The 19,718-nt window shown below is 44.4% G+C and overlaps 1 protein-coding gene across 8 annotated transcripts in view; it reads right to left on the bottom strand.

Moving 5' to 3' along the window:
• Positions 1–19,718, bottom strand: part of Not3 (CCR4-associated factor Not3) — a 50,641-nt gene that overhangs the window by 15,409 nt on the left and 15,514 nt on the right. For 4 of the 8 annotated variants that reach the window (XM_070524168.1, XM_070524166.1, XM_070524165.1 and 1 more), the window contains exons 2-13: positions 18,081–18,148; positions 15,614–15,688; positions 13,410–13,424; positions 11,616–11,705; positions 11,015–11,239; positions 9,280–9,435; positions 7,965–8,207; positions 5,894–6,003; positions 5,018–5,133; positions 1,333–1,462; positions 1,066–1,137; positions 342–510 (exon numbers count right to left, since the gene is read on the bottom strand). In XM_070524168.1, the coding sequence (XP_070380269.1) occupies positions 342–510; positions 1,066–1,137; positions 1,333–1,462; positions 5,018–5,133; positions 5,894–6,003; positions 7,965–8,207; positions 9,280–9,435; positions 11,015–11,239; positions 11,616–11,705; positions 13,410–13,424; positions 15,614–15,688; positions 18,081–18,148 (1,469 nt within the window). The remainder of the gene's footprint in view (positions 1–341; positions 511–1,065; positions 1,138–1,332; positions 1,463–5,017; positions 5,134–5,893; positions 6,004–7,964; positions 8,208–9,279; positions 9,436–11,014; positions 11,240–11,615; positions 11,706–13,409; positions 13,425–15,613; positions 15,689–18,080; positions 18,149–19,718) is intronic. The other 4 variants (XM_070524167.1, XM_070524172.1, XM_070524169.1 and 1 more) reach the window with 4 other exon arrangements.

The following is a 19,718-nucleotide window of genomic DNA, read 5'->3' as shown; positions in this document are numbered from 1 at the left end:
GGGGCTGGCTGAAAAGCTGGCACGCAGCTTCAGTAAGTTTGAGGCCGCTGTCGTCGTGCTAGGCCGCCGCGGCATCAAACGAAAATAACACTTTTGTCGCGCGAAGTGAATAAATACTGCATGTTTTTTTCCCCCTTTCATCGCACTCTCTCCGATTTCCGTTTTCGACAGGTAAGTGGGCGATCTCATGCTATTTCGGGTAAACAGTACCACCGTTTAGTACGTAGTTTTTCCGAGCTCCGGCCAACTGCGGTTTAACGAGGTTTCACTGTAAAAGGCCACGTACAGGTTGCTAGTAATGATAGGGAGAGGAAGCTAGGGTGGCCAACCATGTCACGCACCTTGTCGACTATGGGGCCGTTCATGTGCAGTATCGACGGTGCCGTGGGAGAACTTGGTCGGCCCTGAGAACTTGCCAATGAGGCGTACAAGGAAGCTGCCGCAGACGACGCCGTGCTGCCGAGGTCCGCCAACGTCGTCGTCCCGCTGTGCGCCAGTTGCTGTGACCCACTGCAGCAGCCCGCAGAACAGGACGCGTGTCACAAGAGACGCACAAGCAACGCTCTTTACGGAAAGTTTAAAGCCAGGTGCAGTACTGAATCGTTTTCGTCATTTACTCTCGTTTGCGTGGCAGGCAACAACTAGAGGGATTTCTCTATCTGCTCACATTTAAAACCAAGAAATAAAGCGTCACACATGAAAGAAATTCGGAGGCATGCTTCGTATAATTCAATGTAACATTAAGTCTATCCACTTGCGCAGCAAAATGTGATGAAGTTATTGCATGGAAAGCATCATCTTTACCAATAGAGCCGTTCGTAGGGAAATACAGCTTTAAAGCAGTCTTTTAGGACGTTAAACTGAAGTTACCAGGCAAAGACGTCATAACAAGAGAAGTTAACTGCAGAAGCGCTGTTTTTTAATTGGGAGTTCCAATTCATGTCCTATTATTATTCTTTGCAGGGAAACGGCTTCGTCATTTACACAAGGAAATGAACAAGACCACACGTTAATACAGCACTACTAATGCACCACCAGCATCAATTGCAGGCACGTGGTGCTCACCATGTGTTGCTTTCTGATCCACCAAGGGTGGCAGAATATGACCTTAGAGACAGCAAGCACACTGCAGGATCCCTGCACAGAATTTTAATTTTAAGACCCAGGTCAGCTATCCTCGAGCTCCTTCTCCCCCCCAAAGAAACAGTCATATCGCAGCACAAGAACAACTACTGAAGGATTTTTTAGGAACAGCAATCCATCAGTCAAGCCAGAGTTATGATTTTTAGTGTTAAACATTTGCATTGTGACAAACTGAGAGTCCCAGCACACCTGTTGTTTGTGGTGGCATTAGTGCTGTTGTGCTGTGTGGGCGAGGGTGCCCGGTGGAAGTGGCCCTGGTGGTCCGTGGTGGCCGCTCCGTCGATGGAGGGTGCCGTCGACGGCGGAGGGGAGGGCGTGCCTGGGCAAGTGAACAGACGAAGCCCCGTCCCAATGACCACCCCATTTCCCAACAGACAACCGTCACTACTACCACCAACAACAACAACCGCTGAAACATGCCGCTGCTAAGCCAGTCTGAAAGCTCACTATCACTAGCTTAGCTAAGCCAGGAATTCAAGCCAGGACTACCATTCTGCTGCTGGTCTTGAGAGATCCTGAATGGCCCAGGGAGCAAGTGCACAACAGCTTATTTGCGGTGTGCAAGAAGCGAAATTAGCTCAAAGAAATGTTAAAGCTAGCCTGAAAATGGCTACAACTTTGGCTTGTCTCATGGGCTAGTACAAAGTCAAATTCACGGAGGACATGTTCTGCAAGGATTCCTTTCCTTCCATGTTACTGTCTTACAGCTTGTTGAAAGGATAACAGTCTCGCAGCATGCAAACCAATCACAAAGGGTAAAAAGGACAAGGAAAGGAATCGTTACAGAATCCAGCGCCTGATGTCAACAAAATCACAGATTTCCCGCACAGTCATGCCCAAGACGCGTACAACGTTGCATGCAAAGCTACAGACACCAGCTGCAAATGATGCAGAAGTGCATCCGCAACAATGATGCGACTAACTGAAGCCACCATCACAAACAGGACCACTCGAACATGTACAGCTTTTCTATGCTCGCACGGGTTAACTTACCTCTCCTCGGCAAGGACCATTCACTTCAGCCACAGGTCACTATCATCGTCTCAAACTTCTCACAGTGGGCTATTCTTGAAAAATGATTTTCTCTTAAAGGGTATTTGTCGAACATCTCCGGTGCCAATCTTATGAATGATATTTCGAGCATATTCGACGCCACTGGTTGTCGAGAGGTGCTGATATCTCTGTGGAGTCGGCAAAAGTGACTTAAAATTGTGCTTCCGCTCACCGGCGCACACAACTCGTGCTTCCTTACCTCCAAGCCCTTGGTCACGTGGTTGTGCAAACGTCGCCTGCTACGTCCAAGGCATGCGAGAAGTAGATGTCATTTTTTTTTTAATGACCGGTGCTATCGCATTTCCAGTAGCCTAGCAGCGCAGCCAAAATTAAGATACTAAACACTTTTTTTTTTTTTCGGTGACAGTTCCCGTATTCCTGTACAATGAGGTGTGTGCAGTAGCGATTTCACCATGGCCACACACGGTGCCCCCTCTCGCGCATGTCTCAAGCATTTCGAAAAGTGTTCTGGGGACAACGGATTGATAGCCATAGGTGTTGCTAGATATTTTTCATGATCTCTTACTGTACAGCATATTTCCGTGCACGCTGCTGGCACAAGTAAAACATTTTTGAGACAGAATATTGCTTGCAATAAATTTTTGCTGTATTCACGAGTTTTAGATCTTTTCCAAATGCTGGAAACTGCAATAAAAAAGAAATTGACCACAGAGCCACAATCTCCGGGGAAAAAATTTGAGCCTCAAATGGTTGGAGCAAGTCTTTTTTTTGACATGAAAGAAGCGCTGCAAGATTTATGGAACGTTACTTTAACAGTCCACGTTGTGGGGATCCTCGACTCTCACGCATCCCCCGCATGTTGTTTTCCCCGCATGGCTCTTACGTCTCCTGTAATCCGGCTCGTCCCAATAGCTCAGCGCTGGCAGTTGTCGGTGTGGTTGCAACATATTACGAGAGATGAGATGCGAGTGTCGCGCTGTTAATGCTGCCCGACAGCGGAGTCAGTTGGGCACGACAGGGAGCAGGCTCTTGCTCTTGGGGTCGGCGAACAGCGACCCGCTTTGCGGGTCGCCGGAATAAGACGAACACGATCATTCGAATGCGCCACTGTTCACGTGACCACACACACAGATAGGCATTGGTGTCTAGCACAGAAGCGCGACATAGTCCCTCACTATCTGGTCACAGAGAGTCGGACTGCCTAGATTTATCGCGCGCCCATCGGCCCTTCCATGTATTGCGAGCCGGCCAGCAAGCATTAGTGTATAAACAGCACAATAAATGCCCTTGCGATTGCTTGCACTACTGTGTTGCCGTTCCTTTGTTTCAAGGGCACATGTGAGACCCCACAACGTCAACTTAATATTTGCCTTTAGTGTTCCTTTAATCGTGATGTCATGGCTGCCATTTTTTGCGCCTACAGCCAACATGCAGCTGGCATAAAAATTAAATAAACCGCGGTACCCGAGAAAAAGCTAAATGCTTGCGCAGCCCGGGCATGCAGCCTGGTATTCATTTCCAGCCTAACCTAGTAGTATGCGTGTGAAGAACGCTGTGTAACAAGTTCCTACTGGCTACAGTCAAACTGCTTCAAAATTCAGTGCTTTGTCAGATGCACGATGAAATATGTAAAGCAGGAGTGGAAGCACAGTGGTCAACCAAACAGAAACAACTGAACTAATTCATGCCTCCTCGTACATGCTACTGAAGCCTGGCAGAACTTTCTCAATCTAAGAAAAGTGAAAGCTTAATGCCTTCTTAAAATAAGAAAAACCTAAGTTGAGCAACAGCCTCCACAGCACCAGCATCTTCTTCATCATCATCATCATCATTAGACTATTTATGTCCACCACAAGACAGAGCTCCCGCTCACCGATTACCGATTACTAGGGGTGTGCAAACATCAAAATTTTTTAATACTAATTGAATAAAAATATTTAGCATCAAATAATGATATGCACATGTACTTATCAGCGAGTTGTTTTATTTTAATTTTAACATGTTGGAGCACTGCAATCATATTGTCAAGGGTAAAAAATTGTAAGACTGAAATATTATGTATTTGGCTCTTGTTAGCTTTGGAAAAATTTATTTCTGCTAGCCGTCTGTTCTTACCAACCTGTGCCTTATTGTACGGCACCAATTTCCCGTAATCTCAGAAGCATTTGACCCTGTACCAGTCGTCACTAATTGCATTTGTTGCCGAGCAATAAGGTCAGCCCACTCGACCTCAAGAGCAACGACCTCGATAGTCTAAATAAATGTTTTCTCTCTCTCAGGATTGGGGGCTGGAACCTGCGAAAGAGTGCACCCTCACTGTTCGCAAACTCGTGCCCCTTGCTATTGAGAGGCTAGCTTTCCAGCAATGCTTAGACGTCGAGTGGCTAAGCGAGCTTTAGAGGCGAAATTTCGCCAGCAGCATGAAATTATTACAAAAATTCAGCACAAGATCAGACACTTTCTTAGATTAGATAGATATAAACACTAAAAAACGTGTTTGCTCCCACACGGCCAACAAAATATATTCTGTTAGTTTCGAATATCCAGATACCTAGTTTTCGAATTGAAATTAAAAATATTTGATAATCGAAATTTTCAAGTATTCGCACTCCTGTACCGATTATCCTTGTCTTGTGCCAGCTGACCCCATTTTATGCCTGCAAGCTTCCTAGGTTCATTACACTAACTAGCTCACTGCCGCCCCCAACTGCGCCTCCCTAGTCTTGGCACCCATTCTCTGCAACTCTAATGGAGCATAGACTAACAGAACGGCAACATACAGTGCCTCAAGTGCGCAAGACATCTGCACAGAGACTCGGAAAGCAATTTTGGGAAGAGAAGAAGAAGGGTGGCCACTCACCTTTGGCGTTCGCTGCCGCTGCAACGGCATAGGGTGTCAATGGCGGAGACGCCACCGCATGATTTTGATGGGAGTTGACCGATGGCGAACTGTTACTGCTGCTCTGTGACGATGTGCTGCAACGGGATTAAAAAAAAAAAAAGTTGTAATGACATTGTTGTAATGACATGGGATATGGTAACGCATATAACGAAGTAAATGAAATTCCCCTCAAAATCTCCACAGAGAGCCGTGTATATAAAACCTCGTTTTGCCAGGAGCGAAATTGTCCTGCCAATTGATACAACGTATTACATTCGTCTCTGAAACCAAAAAATGGGCAACCAACCATTGCTCGCTAAGTACGTCGCTTTTCGCGTGATTTGGCATTCGTCACCGCGGCAGTTCAAAACTCCCGCGTTCCTGCGTCGTATACGCTGTCGAGCAACACAATCCTTCTCACCGTCGCACGTAGCTGCACCCCTGCGCCCAAAAATCAGCGCACCATCGCGCTTCCCCACTGACCTATCTTTCTTGCAAGAGCCGCGCCACCCTGTGCAGCTACATGCGGTGGTGCGAACGATAGGTGCATTCACTTCTCTTTTTCAATGGCGCGCTGCACACGCAGCCGCAGCTGGGCCTGGCCTCAGAGATCTCCCCGGCACAATCTTTGGCATAATATTTGTGGCTATAAATGTGCGGGCACTAAAAGCTGAAAAGAAGCGTGTGTAGGTAAGACTAGCAATCAAAACATGCAGTGTTGTATGGTTTAATTACGGACGTTGACGACTGCTATAGCAGCATTCGCTTGGACCAAGCCAGATCATGCTTGTCCAGAGCGAATCAGCAACTTGGTCTGTCATGCAAATCCAGCTCTGAACGAGCTCTGGTCCACACCTGTTGTTCCGAGAGGTGATGGGCGCTGGTGCTTTGCTGTTGACCGCTGCGATGACGACGCCGGAGTTGGCCACCACACTCCGCGCCGTCTTGACCACTTGACTGCTCTGCTGGGGGGAGGATGACCGCGCGTTCGCACAAAACTTCAGCACAACGGTCTCTTGCAACGCCTTTTGATCGCTGCTACAACAAGCTCACAAGACCATGACAATGACAATCTTCCCTCTTCAAGGAGCCCTCGAAAGGACTCAAAGTAATAAGACATTACCTTGTGTTGGCAAATTTTCTACACCTTTGTCGCATAATTTTCACTCAGAAAGCCATTATTTGGCTACTTGTTAGCTAACTGAGCTTTTTGCAGTAAAGATGCAAACCACTGAAAAAGACGCAGACAGAAGATACAAGTAGTGCACAAGATTATGCTGGAGATCTCCCCCCATCACCAGGAATTGTCGTCGAACTGAACCCTTCAGCACAGCCCCAGCTATAACGATGGGCTAGGTGACCATCCTCTCCAGAGGCCATCTTGTTCTGTTGCCATATCCTCTGATTTATATCAATGCCTTGTTCGACGGACATAAGCCGTTTTGCATGTCACAGGTACCTAGTGGATTCGTTGTCTTTTTTTCGGTGGTTTTCATCCGAGTCAGATCATGTACCAACCTGCCTGACATTTAGCCTTGCTGCAATACTACTAGATAAATGACATTTTTGACAGCTAGTTGGGCAAGGAACTAGATCTAGCTACAAGATAACTAAGTTGGCAACACTACCTTTGCCAAATCTTGTATTGCGTGCCTTCTCAGTGCACTCAACAAATGCTCTATCGCACCTGTTATCCATTTAGCTATCCCATGTAGAAACAAGATGGCACGCATGGAAGCAAGGAGGCAACATTTTGTCCATTAAGTGCAACAAATGCTGTTGCATTTAGATTTAGAGAATGTATGCAAGATCAATGAAGGGAGGTAAGTGAACATACTGCAATGGATGCTATTGCATATAAAATTAGCCAATGTGCACATGAAGAACAAGGTAAATTATTCAAAGTACTGGAGTAAATACAATTGTGTTTAGAAGTGGACAAATTAAGGAGCGAGGATAAGTCGCAGCACCGTATTTTCTGGTGTATAATTTGTACTCTTGCATAAGACTATTCACGGGTTTCGGAGAAAACTTTGGTGTATAAGACCCGCCTACTTTAACTTGGTTTGGATGATGAAATGAGAATTTGCAGGCTCAAAAAGCTCATCACGAGATGCCGCACTCGCCCATTTCAGAGCTCTTAACTTTCGTAAACAAAACATTTACAAGCTGCAAATTCTATCACAATAACACAAAGCAACCAACGCTCCTCTTAGGTGCCAGACGCCGTAACTTATTGCCCTCCACTCGAAGCCACCGAAGACCTCATCCTCTGACGCAGCGTAAAAAAGTTCAGCCCCTTCGGACGGCAACATCACTGGGTCACTGTCCTCGGCCTCTAACTTTTATGCGACATTCCAAGCATTTAGAAGCAAGTGCTTGGAACAAACCCACCAACAACGATCACACCATGCCCGAACACAGGCGTACAAAAGGGAAATGGAAAATGGAAACCGGAAGCACTAAGACTACTGCTGGACTACTACAACTTCTCGCATAGATGATGAATGACGATGATAACCAAGTGGTACTGGTAGATGTCAGGCATATCTATTGCGTCAATTCCTAGGGCTTAACCTTTCTTTTAAGAAAAAAAAAGAAACGGGAATAAAACACACCAGCATGCGTGACCTCCAACAACGGAAGCACCAATCAACCGTGTGTCATAGCAAAAAACATTGGCTGCGTCAGCCCACATGATTTTATGAGCACATGAGTCGCACCACTGTACAGAATGCATCGTCAAAAATTTAGGGTCAAAAAAGAAAGAAACACGTCTTATATGCCAGAAAATATGGTACCTAGATGCTCTTGCATTTAAAAACAAACGGCATAAAAGGGAACATTAATGGGACTAGTCTAACAGACAGATGCTAATGCACTTGAATAGAAACCGCGCGCCATCAATGCCAGCATTGCAGCGCACCTCACTGGACCTGGAATGATTTGTGAGCCCTGGGCTAGGCACCGGTGAGCTCGAGTTGGTGGAGGCGGGCGTGTCGGCACCCGGCACGTCCTCGTTGGCGTTGGGCGCCGCCGGGTCCAGGATGCAGTTGTTGTCCGCGTGCTCCAGGCCCGTCGCGGCAGCGCTCGACTTGGTCAGGAAGTCCGCCATGTCCCGCAGGTCTAGGTCGTCGTACAGGAACTCGTTCTCCTCGAAGTCCGGGTCCTGCACGCGTGTACCCGTTCGCCACTCAATCACGCTGCTGCGGGCAATCAAATCCCGGCCGCTACATTTTGCAGGCGACGGCCTTTTCCGATGCTATTCCGTCTTTCGTTTTTCCCGCTTCGAGAGTGGTCAGACCAGTTGCCATGCCCCCATTATCAGTGCAATCGGTTGGCCAGAGAACGCTGGACGATAACAGTGGCATAGAATCAAGCTGAAGGAATCTCTGAAAAATGGAGACCCTAACGTCTTTCTCAAAGAAACACTAAACCAAACTAGACTGCGCAGCCGTACTTCTCAAATCTCAGTTTGTGTCAGTGAAAAATAAATGGCCTATACGCAGAAAGAAGAAAAAAAAGCGAGGCCAAGCTTCTCTGTTTTAAAAACTGCACTAGAAAACATGGATGCCGATGTGATAGACGCAATGTAATCATTTTAATAAACAACCAGCTTTCTCCGGCCAGATGTTTCCACAACCTACAATGCCATTAACATCAGGTACAGAAATGTCAAGGAATTGCTGACACCAATTGTTAGCATTCCTATCATTTTTGGCCTGCTGAGACTGCTTAAGCACACCCATTTGGCAAGGCAGAAATGTAATAAAATCAATTCCGGACAAACTGAACTCTAAAGGGATTGCAAAATAGTTCGATACAGTTGAACCTCTACATAACGAAGTCGGTAAATTTGGCACTTAACTTTGTTATATCAATACTTCATTACATTAAAATTCCACTTTTTATGCAAATAAGTATGGCCACTGACCGTTCCTTTTTTTGCACGGAGGGGGGCTGTAAAAATTTCCAGATTATTGTGCAAGAACCAAAAATTCAATGACAAAAAAAATTTCTGGAATTTGAGAGTCCACAATGAAAGATATAGTTTCGGGCTATGTCGACGATATCTTCCCATCAGCGGTACAAAGCAAAGCCTGTGAAGAAACAGCATGCGGAGACAGGTACATCATCAAGACAGGTACCGACAGTGACCATCCAAGTCAATACCCTTTAGCTATGCAAAAACCGGTGTAGCGGAAGAATAGTCAACAGACACCATGAAAGGAGAGGCCCACCTGACAAGACTCGATGTAGTACTCGACGTCCTCCTTGATCTTTTTGATCTTGCACACCTCGACCGTGCCATTGTCTAGCATCCTCATTAGTGTCTCCAGCTGCAGGATGTGATACCGATGCCTCGCCAGCAATGCTTTCAGCTCATCTACTCGGTCCTGCAACAATGACGGCACAGTTAGGAAAAACAAAAGGCCTTCAGCACAGCAAGCAGGGCGTCCGCCAAGTTGACGTTTACAAGTTCTCCGAGTTTTCCAGGTTTTCCCCCCGAGTGCCTTTACAATATTCCCTGAGTGGTGCAGAACTATGTTTTATATGACATAGTCCAACTTGAATACTAAGGAGTAGTGTTTATGTTATTCAAAAAAAAAAAAAATAGAAGGGAGGGGTTAGTAAAAGGCACAGCAAATAAAATGTCTTCGAAAAGAATCCCTGAGAATTCCCGGTTTTCCCGGTTGGTAGAAACCCTGAAGAAGGCTTTACATACAGTCGGGCACACTGCTCAACAAAGGGTTAAGCCTTTAGTACAGGCATTCAGATGGCAACATCAGGTAGTTTAAGGTTCCGGACAGCTAAAGTTAGTGGACACAAGCTGCCAGCTGTACAAGAGTACACAAAAAGGTGTACAAATGAATGCAGAAGGAGTACAAGAGAATGCAAGCAAGGAATGGGACATTGGGTACTCAAAGACAGTTGGGTGCACCATTTCCAACGCTCCCTTTGATCAAGAATTCTGCAACTCTTAGACTACAACTGTACACTTAAGCACAGTTTAGGAGTGTTCCTTTTTCCAACCCACATCTGAATTTATTCCCACTCTGCAAAACATGTGCAAACTAACCAACCAAATATGCAAGTGCCGTTGGCCTAGGCTTCACTATACCAAGCCACCTGCTCCACACTTGGAAAAGGACTGTGAAGGCTTATGGCCATTTCTGTCCGGCGTGAACAAATCTGCAACAGACAGCTTTTGCTCAAAGCATTGCTTATAAATGAGAAATGAAGGAGTGTCGCAATGGACAGCCACGTTTCGTTTCGTGTTCAGCCACAACTGCCAGCGTACCATTCGCCGCCAGGAAAGCAGCTCACAACCGTCATTACTTCCAGGGGCAGTACTTTCAAGCAATTCGCAGTAACGACACAGCCTTTGCATAATAACCACAGAAAGTTGAACATGCAAGTTTGGATTCATGAAAGCACAGCTGCTCAAAAGAATGAGTGCCACAACAGGGACCAGGCAGGGTGCAAACTAGGCACTCAACTTTATGAATGCGCACACAAATGTAGTCCTAAGCAAAAGTTTCCAGGCCACGGCAACAGCAACAAATTAAAATTCCTTCTCGCATGGCATTGCAACGTGAAACTGCATCAACACGTTGCAGTAGTTGAACACGCCTACGTAGGCTGTACCACTTCATTTCAACAAGGATGCCCAGGCTGCAAAAGGAAAAACAATTTTTTTCCCGCAAGATTACTGATGTCCAAATTTTCACTCGCAAGTGCACAGTTGAATTGCACCAATGCTCCAAGAAAAAAGAAAAAATACACGAGATCATAAAGCAGAGAAAACCCAGTCAAACATGCATAGACCACAGAGTGCGACATTGCCTTACAACCCTGTTTTTCTCTTCGGCTTGTTATATATATATATCCACGGCTTTCCAGTTTTGCAGTGACAATAGCACAGCACATGTAGACATTTATGCGTATGGAATGCGAATGTAAAAGCACGCTCACCTGGTTGTCATTTTTCTTCTTCTTGACGCCAATTGTTAGGGACTCGAGCTCGCTCTCGAATTGGTCGACGTGAATGTTGAGTGATGCGATGGAGTTTGAGAGCCAGACTGTGATGTCCTCCTTCTCCTTCTGGGCGGGGTCAACCTTCTGCGCTCCGCCCAGCCCCTCTTTGGAGTACGCCTTGGTCTTTGTCTCCCGCTCCACCACCTTAAACCTCTCCATTTGCTGCAACGCAAAGCAGCAAGGGGGGTGCAACGTCACGCCCTGTCACTATAAAGGCGCACGTCACGAAGCGGGCACAGCATGCTTCCCACTAAAGTTACCCTTCAGCCTGCCAACAACCGCTATTGCCAGCATGCTTCGGGGCAGCGTAGCGAAACTCGTCACAAAATCAATCTATCGGGCAAGTCGCTGTAGCACAAATAAGACAGACACAAAGCACAGAAGAGAGGAGAGCACGGGCACTGCATTGTCCATGCGCAATAAACCATCAGTTGTAAGTAGCACCGTGTCTTTTTGTCTTCCCCTTCACTTTGAGTGCCCTGTTTGCGCTACGGGTCACACGATAGAACATTTTTTAATAAGACAGCAGAGGTCTCACCGTCTCTATCAACTTCCGGTTATCCATAAGGATCCGCTTGTCCTTGATCTCGCTAGATGCCATCCATGTTTTAATTTGGTCTCGTAACCTCTGCACAGGCCACACAACAAGAGCAAAACGAGCTCGTTCAGCCTAAAGCGCACGGTCAAGACAAGGCTACTGCTAGGGCAACAAGGTGAAGAAGCTTTGCTTTGCTCACAGAATGTTAGCGGAAAAAAAAAAGAAAAAAGAACGAGCTGCGCTGTTCAGGAATTAAGATCCAGCGCAAGAGGATGCAGACAAATGAAAAGGGAATGCAAACACAATACACTAGGATCGATACACAGCACCTCCAGAAAATCTTACATCGTTGACAGACAATCTTACAGGGATGAATATTTAAAGTAGGTACTGTATCAAAGCTCCGCTGATTGTGCACGCTGAAATCAACAAGTAAATGAATGTAAACGAGCAAAATGTGTAGTACTGTAAAACACTGCAGCCAGCACGATACTACTGATCGTTGCCGGTGTCACTGCCATTTTCCTATTTGCCACGTGTCTCTGCAACCGTAATGATATTAATGATATAGACAACACAGGCTTTTCTTTCTTATCCTTTCCCTACTTTAGTGCTGGTGTTTAATCACGTAGCCCCAGACCCACTAATCTTTCATATTAAGCAACTGATGTATATTAGCATGAAAAAGAACCAAGACAGAAACAGGAAATAAGCTGGAAATGAACACGCTAAATCAGAAAAGCTAAATAGTCAGAAAAATAGCAAAATAACAATGGTTGCCATTAGAAATATAACCTTCAAGTTTCACATTTGTTTAGATGACCTCTCCATAGATGGCACAACCGATATGAAATGTCTTCAGCACAAGTTGCTCTTGTAGAGGCAGGAAGTATGCCGAAAACACTCTGGCGTCGCACAGGGTTGCGCCAGTTTCTTCAGAAGTGGCAGTGAAAGATTTTTTTTTTAGCGCTTGTCCTAATATGCAATTACTATTCCAGGAACGCTGCGTTACAGGGGGGGGCATGACATCAGATGAGCAGCCAAGTTGGTGTTGCCATCTTAAGGTGGAGAAATCAACCAGAAAGGACACGGAGCTATTACTGCAGTAACTACCCACACTTCACTTGTCTGCCAGCGCAAAGCGTTGGAAGCAGTACCATCAACATGCAGACCTCCACTTTTATATTTCCTTGACGAGAACACCCATGCAACACAAACATTTCACGCATTGTTGTTGTTGTTGGACAAGGCTACTAGTGCCACTACCATTCACGTGCACCATAACCCAGTACAGCAACCGACGGATTTCTTGGACTCTGAAAATTCAGACTTGATGGATATTCAAGACGTCATGTATGCAACATCAGGGTTCCCATAGAGCTAATGCATTCTCGCGATCTGAGCAGGGAATTATTAGTTTTTTTAAGCCACTCTAGGCTTAATAATTTTTTTTAAATATTTTGGCTGAATGAGTTTTTCGGACTGCTAGACTTTTCCGACTATATTTCGGTGCTTGTGAGGCTCGGAAAATCGGTTGGCTACTGTAGTTTTGTACAGAGTAATACGTATATGGGCTAGCTCAATTTTCTAATAGGAGCAATCATTCACTGCCACTATGTGATACTGATTGCTGTCGTTTTGTGATATTGCAGTTACGCAAAGTAGACTGCTCGCAAATTTTTTTTTAGATGCATAAGAATGGAAAGATCGGAGAGGGCCAGAGAAGTAAAAATAAAAGAAGACGTAGAAAAAAAAAATTAGCAGCTTCATTGGTCAGTCCATTTGGCTACAGACCTGGAAAATTGGGCCCTGAAAAGGAAGCCAGCCAAGCATGTGGCATTAAGGATGCGTTCACCGCTATACAACACTACAATACTAAGCTGGTTTTGCAATAAATAAAGCTGCTACAAGCATTTTTCCAGATAGTTTCAATAGCTTATAAGGAAAAAAAGAAGAAGAAAGAAACAGTGAAGAGATTAGTGTAGAGCCCAGAAAACTGTTCCCTTCACGATGCCACATAGCTTGGCATTCATAAAGGGAAAATCAGACATCCACCCGTTTGTTCGTAGAGATTGCAACAAAGAAAACCCATACGGGTTCCTCTTTTGAGGAACCTGTATGCTTCTTTTGAGGAACCCGTATGGGTTTCCTTTGTAGCAATCGCTACGAACGGGTGGATGTCTGATTTTCCCTTTATTAATTACTTCTCTCCACCTTGCGGGTTTCCGCAGAACTATCATAACTATCAAACAGCTTGGCATTCAATGTAGCCATCCTCCTCCCCCTCCTTTCTTTTTGTAAGGATAAAAAATCCAAGCTTGTGCACAATTTCTTTTTTCAAACATTCCAGCCGGTAAACCTGGTTCTCGAAGCTGCTTTCATCAACTTGCATCACCCTGACAACCCTGGCCACCTTTTCTGCCCGTCAGGAAAAGGTACCCTAGGCGGCACAAGATGGCTGGATGGTGCAGATTAGATAGCGCATACGCTCCGAAAGAGAAGCATACAGCTGCACGTCTTTTCGCACCGCATCCCTCCTGCCTATATTCATGAAGCACCGTTGTGTTGTTGACAAAGCGTCCGTGCATGTGAAGAACCCTCTACTAATGCAACAGGCACCTATGTAACAGCGCCTGAAGGTAGTGCAGATAATGATTTTTGAGACCAAAATCGAACGCAAATCAAATAGCGCCAGAAGTGAAATGAATACCGAACACTTTCCAAACAGCTTCCGAATAATGAAACGGCCATTTTCAAAATCTGCATGAAATGATGTTCACATCCCGATATCCATAACGTTAACGATTTTCTGTCACATTGCACGTCATGAAGCGTTGTTTATTAAAAGCACGAATGCAGAATAAACAAATAAACAGTTTGTTTGCATATACACGGTAAAGTCTACGCAGTTTATGAAGTACCCGAGCGCCGCAGCTTGCTCCGCTACATAAGTAAGTTCCCATGTTTTATGCCTACTCTATGTCTGTGGGTATTAACTCTATCTCGCTTCTGCACCAATCTTGTGTTTGACTGGGCATAGCTGACATTCCGAAATTGGCAAAAACTATTCATGTTTACAAATAATGAATATCCATTTTGCTATTCCTAAATTTTGAAGATTCGCACACCCCTTCAACAACCATAACACTAGTGCGTCATCACAGGTTGGCGCCTCGTCTGTGGGCTAGTGACCATATGACTTTGTCATAAATTGCATTCTTCTTTTGTTCAATGCAAACATTTGCACAGTTAAACTTAACTGCTTATTCCACTTTTAAAAAAAGTCCGAGTAACATGAGGTCGATTACAAAAACATGCTGTTGGTCTCATTCATCCGAGATGTAAATTTTTTTCTAAATTGCTTGTAACAAACACCCAGCACTGATATTTATACACAGACTCGCACAACAAAGTTCTTACACCGACACTGGAAGAGTCATTGGAGGAATTCGTGTTGCCCAAGTGAGCAGCTCCCAGAAGTAAAATGGCAAAAGGGTTTGTGCACTGAAGCCCACCTTTCAATGATTCGCCATGAAAAACTTCCATGTACAGGCACGGCCACTGCTAGCGGGAACACGGGTATGCAGGGCAGCACTCCGCGGAGTGGCACCACGGGCACCTTGTGGTGTCTTGGCAGACAACTCACCATTGCAGACGACTAGCCAGGCTTTTTGCCAATCAATTTGACTGCAGATGCGATGCAAGACTTTACGAGGCGCCGGTGGTGGAGCACTCCACGGAGCATGCCACAGGGGCTCCCATGTTCCTGCTAGCAGTGGCCACAGCTGTACATGTGCTCAAAAGCGAACGAAAACTTGCACTCGACAAATACGTAAAAAATGTATACAAATTATTCCGGTGCCGATAAAGTTGCCATTAATATTTTTAGCTAGAAGACAACTTTTACTTTCAACTGCAATGAAAAATTAGGCACCTGCTAGCTTTATTTGACAATACGCAAAAAGAAAAAGAAAGCAAGAAATTTGACCATGTCTTACCTGGAGCTTTTTAATCTCTTTCTTAAGGTCAGCCTCATACTTTTCCTTTTGGTTCGTGTTGGTTGCATTGTAGACCTGAGAAAGGGAACAATGCAGCTAGCATAAAAAAGGAAGCATGAAAGATCGCATTCCCTGGGCACATTTGCAAACTTTAAAATTGAGCCCTCTCTTATGCATAATCGAAAGTGTTGTCCAATCACAACAATGATGAATAGTATTGTGCCCCAGTAGGCAAAAAATGCCTCCAGCTATTCTTTTCAACAAGAAAATGTGACATCCCCTTTTCCTGCATTTCTTCTCTTCATACTGATGCCGCACAATAACCTGGTCAGACCCAGTGTCCGTGAATGACTTCTTTCAACCTTTTAAAATGACACCAGAAATGACAAGCTGATGTATTTTAGTGTAGCACAAAGTGAGATGCAGGCTACACTATGTGTCAAGCATGCAACCATTTCGTTGCCACCAGTTTTTGAGAAGCTTGATGTGCTGTGAGAGACAGAGCGCTGCATCATCATAAACGGTGAGAAATTAAGGCGTACATTTTCAAATACCACCAGATGAAGCAACATTGTGTTCAGGCAAACAAAAGACTTATATGAACATACTCATGGAAGTGCTGATCCCACCATGTGCCTATGCCATCTGATCAAGGAAGCAGTTTTTCAGATTTTGTAAAAGAATGGTTAGCAACAATAACCAACTTTAACATATAGCATGTCACTAGGATATCGTTGAGTCTGAGGAGGATGATACTTGTTAAAGTGTAGGAAAGAGGCTTTCGTGTTAGGAATTGACCAGTAATGTTGTTGCACAGATCGAGACATTAAGCACATCAGAAATAATGACCAGATGACTTGCATAGTAGTAAGTGTTTAATTTATTAGCCATAGAACAACTGCGGACATTCTCAAATAAGGAAAAAAGATGACATTACAGCCACACAGTGTAGAATGTTCCATGCCAATCATTATCTTTGGTGGCTGGGTATTACAGGACAAAATGTCACTTGGCATTGACGGAAAAACATTTGAGAAAAAAGATCATTTTAATAATAAATAAAAGCAAGGCAAATTGGAATGTTGAACACTATTTAAAGTTATTGTTTCATTAAAAAACAAACTCTGCCCAGAATGTCCAGTGAGAAGCTTTACTAAAACTTCCCTGACATGCATTTTATGGAAACAATAGCTAGCACACTAAAAAATAAAACTAAAAAAATACAAAGCAGGATTTCACGGTGTCTGGTAGGTCTTTATGCAAATGATATGGTATTCTTGCCAGTCTTCAGACCGAATCATATTTATATAATGTTACTGCATAGCAATATTATAACAATAACAAAACTACATGGCGTTTTTCTTTTTATCACTGAAGCACTGTTGTTCAGGTTGTACTGGCACATTAAAATGAACACAGCTTAGAGGGTGCCCTTGCCAGCAGGTGAAGCTGGGCTCAAAAGTTCAAACCACATGGTATTTGCAAAAAAAAAAAGGCAGAATTAGCAGAAAACTTGCATACAAGATAGTTTTAATTAGCAGTAGTCATGATCTATGCCACAATCTATTAAATAAATTAGAATTCTCATGTTTTAACAGAGCATAAGTTCAATTTATGGTGGGATGTGATGGTCCCATAAACTTTTGAGGCCAGGCACATGTTCAAAGCTCGTGCCACTGGGAGTTCTATCGGTTATCTAACACAGGTTAGATAACCGGTGGACAATTAGTGTTGCAGAATGGGTGCCAAGAGAAGGGAAACACAGTCGAGGCCGGCAGAAGACTAAGTGGGACAATGAAATTAGGTAATTCGCAGGCACTAGTTGGAATCGGTTGGTGCAGGACAGGGGTAATTGGAGATTGCAGGGAGAGGCCTTCGTCCTCCAGCGGACATGAAATAGACCGCTGCCGCCACTGCCGATTATGATGATGATGATGGGAGTTCTACATCTGGGTCCGTATTTGGTGTGACACCATGTGACCATCTGGGTCCATATGCACACACAAAATATGTTATGCTAAATGTGTACGTAAGAGCAGATGACAGCCAATCATCATGCTGGTTGGCCTGCTATTATTGAAGGCGGACAGCCAATGGCAAAGAGCATTTGCAAACAAAAAGCTTTGCGAATTCAGCCCCTCACCAGCTGCAGATGACGCTAACGTCAAGGAAAAAAAAATTATCAACTTCTACGTCCTGCAGTAATATCATAATTTATAAGCAAAACTTGCTGACATAGTTTGTAGCGTGTCACTATTCAAACAGAAGGAACCATTCAGCAGAGGCACACTTCTATGGCATGTGGTGGGTATGTCGCTGCCTATGCTAATTATATACAATCGCCTTTTGCGTCACAAACACAGGAGCCTGCTCTGGATACAATGTGCAAACAAATTCGGTTGTCATTACACACACACAAAAGCTTGCACACAAACAAAAAATGCGCAAGCCGGAAAATGTTTGTTACCTTTTGCCAAATGTCCTCGAACTGCTCCACGCCTTCGGTTACTTTCTTTAAACACCGTTCTATTTCTCCTGTGGAGAGATGAAAGGAAGGGAAAAGGGGGGACAGAAACAATATTGGTAAATTTGAGCAAGAGCAACTGTTTAATCTGGCACAAGCGACAGACGGTGAGACACACATACCATCAGAAAACACATCAATGCTGTTTCCGGTAACTCAGCCACTAGAATGCCACCACACAATCTCTATGCCTTTCTTTACCACTTCAGGCACGGTATGCACAACTATGCTGATGAAAATATTTAAAGCAAGCTGCATAGATCTTGGAACACTTTTTATTGGACCTGTGGTGCAAGTATGTGCAAGAATGTTCAGTATGAGTAAAGGGCTTAAGGCTGGGCATTTGCTTCCAGCGTCAATTCCGTCATGTCGCCAGGTCTTTCATTACTTTTTCGAGTCACATATTTTTTGAGTGGCTGGATAGGGGCTTACAACTGCGTTAGACACGAACAGTTTATGCTATCATATCTGACACTCTTGTAGCAAGTTCTGACATAGAGTGCACGTTACAAAAACTTTACAAAACTGCACCGAAGAAATTAAAATTCTCTATCTGTTCTGTAGCTGTACGGTTTTGCCAATCATGAACGTGCAATAAAAGTGACCAAACTTAATTATCCATGGCCACAATTAATTGGTGCTAAAATGGGTTAAACACGGTTAGATTTCTCTAACAGCGATGCTTTTTGCTTTGAAAATCTTTACACTAAAATGCGCTACATTTTTGCTGTGGCAGACAGTTGTGTGCCTCCTGCACATGTCAGTTCTCCGTCAAAATCAAAGAGGGTTACATCAACTTTAACGGAAGCGTTGTGGCGTAAAGTAAGTGACAGGAAAAACAAGAATGACAAGATACGTTGCCAACTTACAGGTAAGGAAATTCGCAAACACAGGGACCCCCTGAGGGTAATATAAATCTCCGATTACCCTTGTAGCAGATTATTGCACATGACCCACACACGTTACTTTGCCCTTAAATTGCATGGCTTTAGAGGAATGTAGAGGCGTAGGAACTTCGTAAACATGGGACAGAGGTATAATTGGATACCTCTGGGACAGGCCTCTGCGTAGCAGTGAATTTTAAAATTTAGGTCAACGATGATGATGCCAATGTGAAAATCGAATAAGGAAACAAGATCTGCAGAACTCGACCAGGTAGGAGGAAATGGAAAGAAAAATTCATCCAAGAATAGCACAAAGTCACGAAAGACAAAGCCTTTCAAAGTTGAAGAAAACATTGTTGCAATGGCAATATCTGGGAATTCCTTGATAATTTGTAGAACTGAGAGAGAATCAGGCTGAATCAGAATGACAGTGATTTCCCACCTGCCTACATACCGTACCTGGAAAGATTATGGAAGCGAACTTGAGCTCGGCATTTTGTGCTTTTTAGTTTTTACATACCTGCCAACCTGTGAACTTCAAAAAACCAAGGCAACACTGGAACGAGGTCTTTTTTTTTAAGCCTTGCCCTAAGCACATGTTTCATATTGACGATTTACCTTTATAGACTAAATGTGGCCACAAAAGCAGCACCAAACTCTGACCAGCACAGAATGACATGCAACATGCCGTCTTTAG

This window comes from Dermacentor albipictus, chromosome 8, assembly GCF_038994185.2.
Source record: "Dermacentor albipictus isolate Rhodes 1998 colony chromosome 8, USDA_Dalb.pri_finalv2, whole genome shotgun sequence".
In the NCBI taxonomy this organism is placed as follows: Eukaryota; Metazoa; Arthropoda; class Arachnida; order Ixodida; family Ixodidae; genus Dermacentor; species Dermacentor albipictus.
Note: the sequence above shows the minus strand (reverse complement) of the source record. Positions and strands in the feature narration are given on the sequence as shown.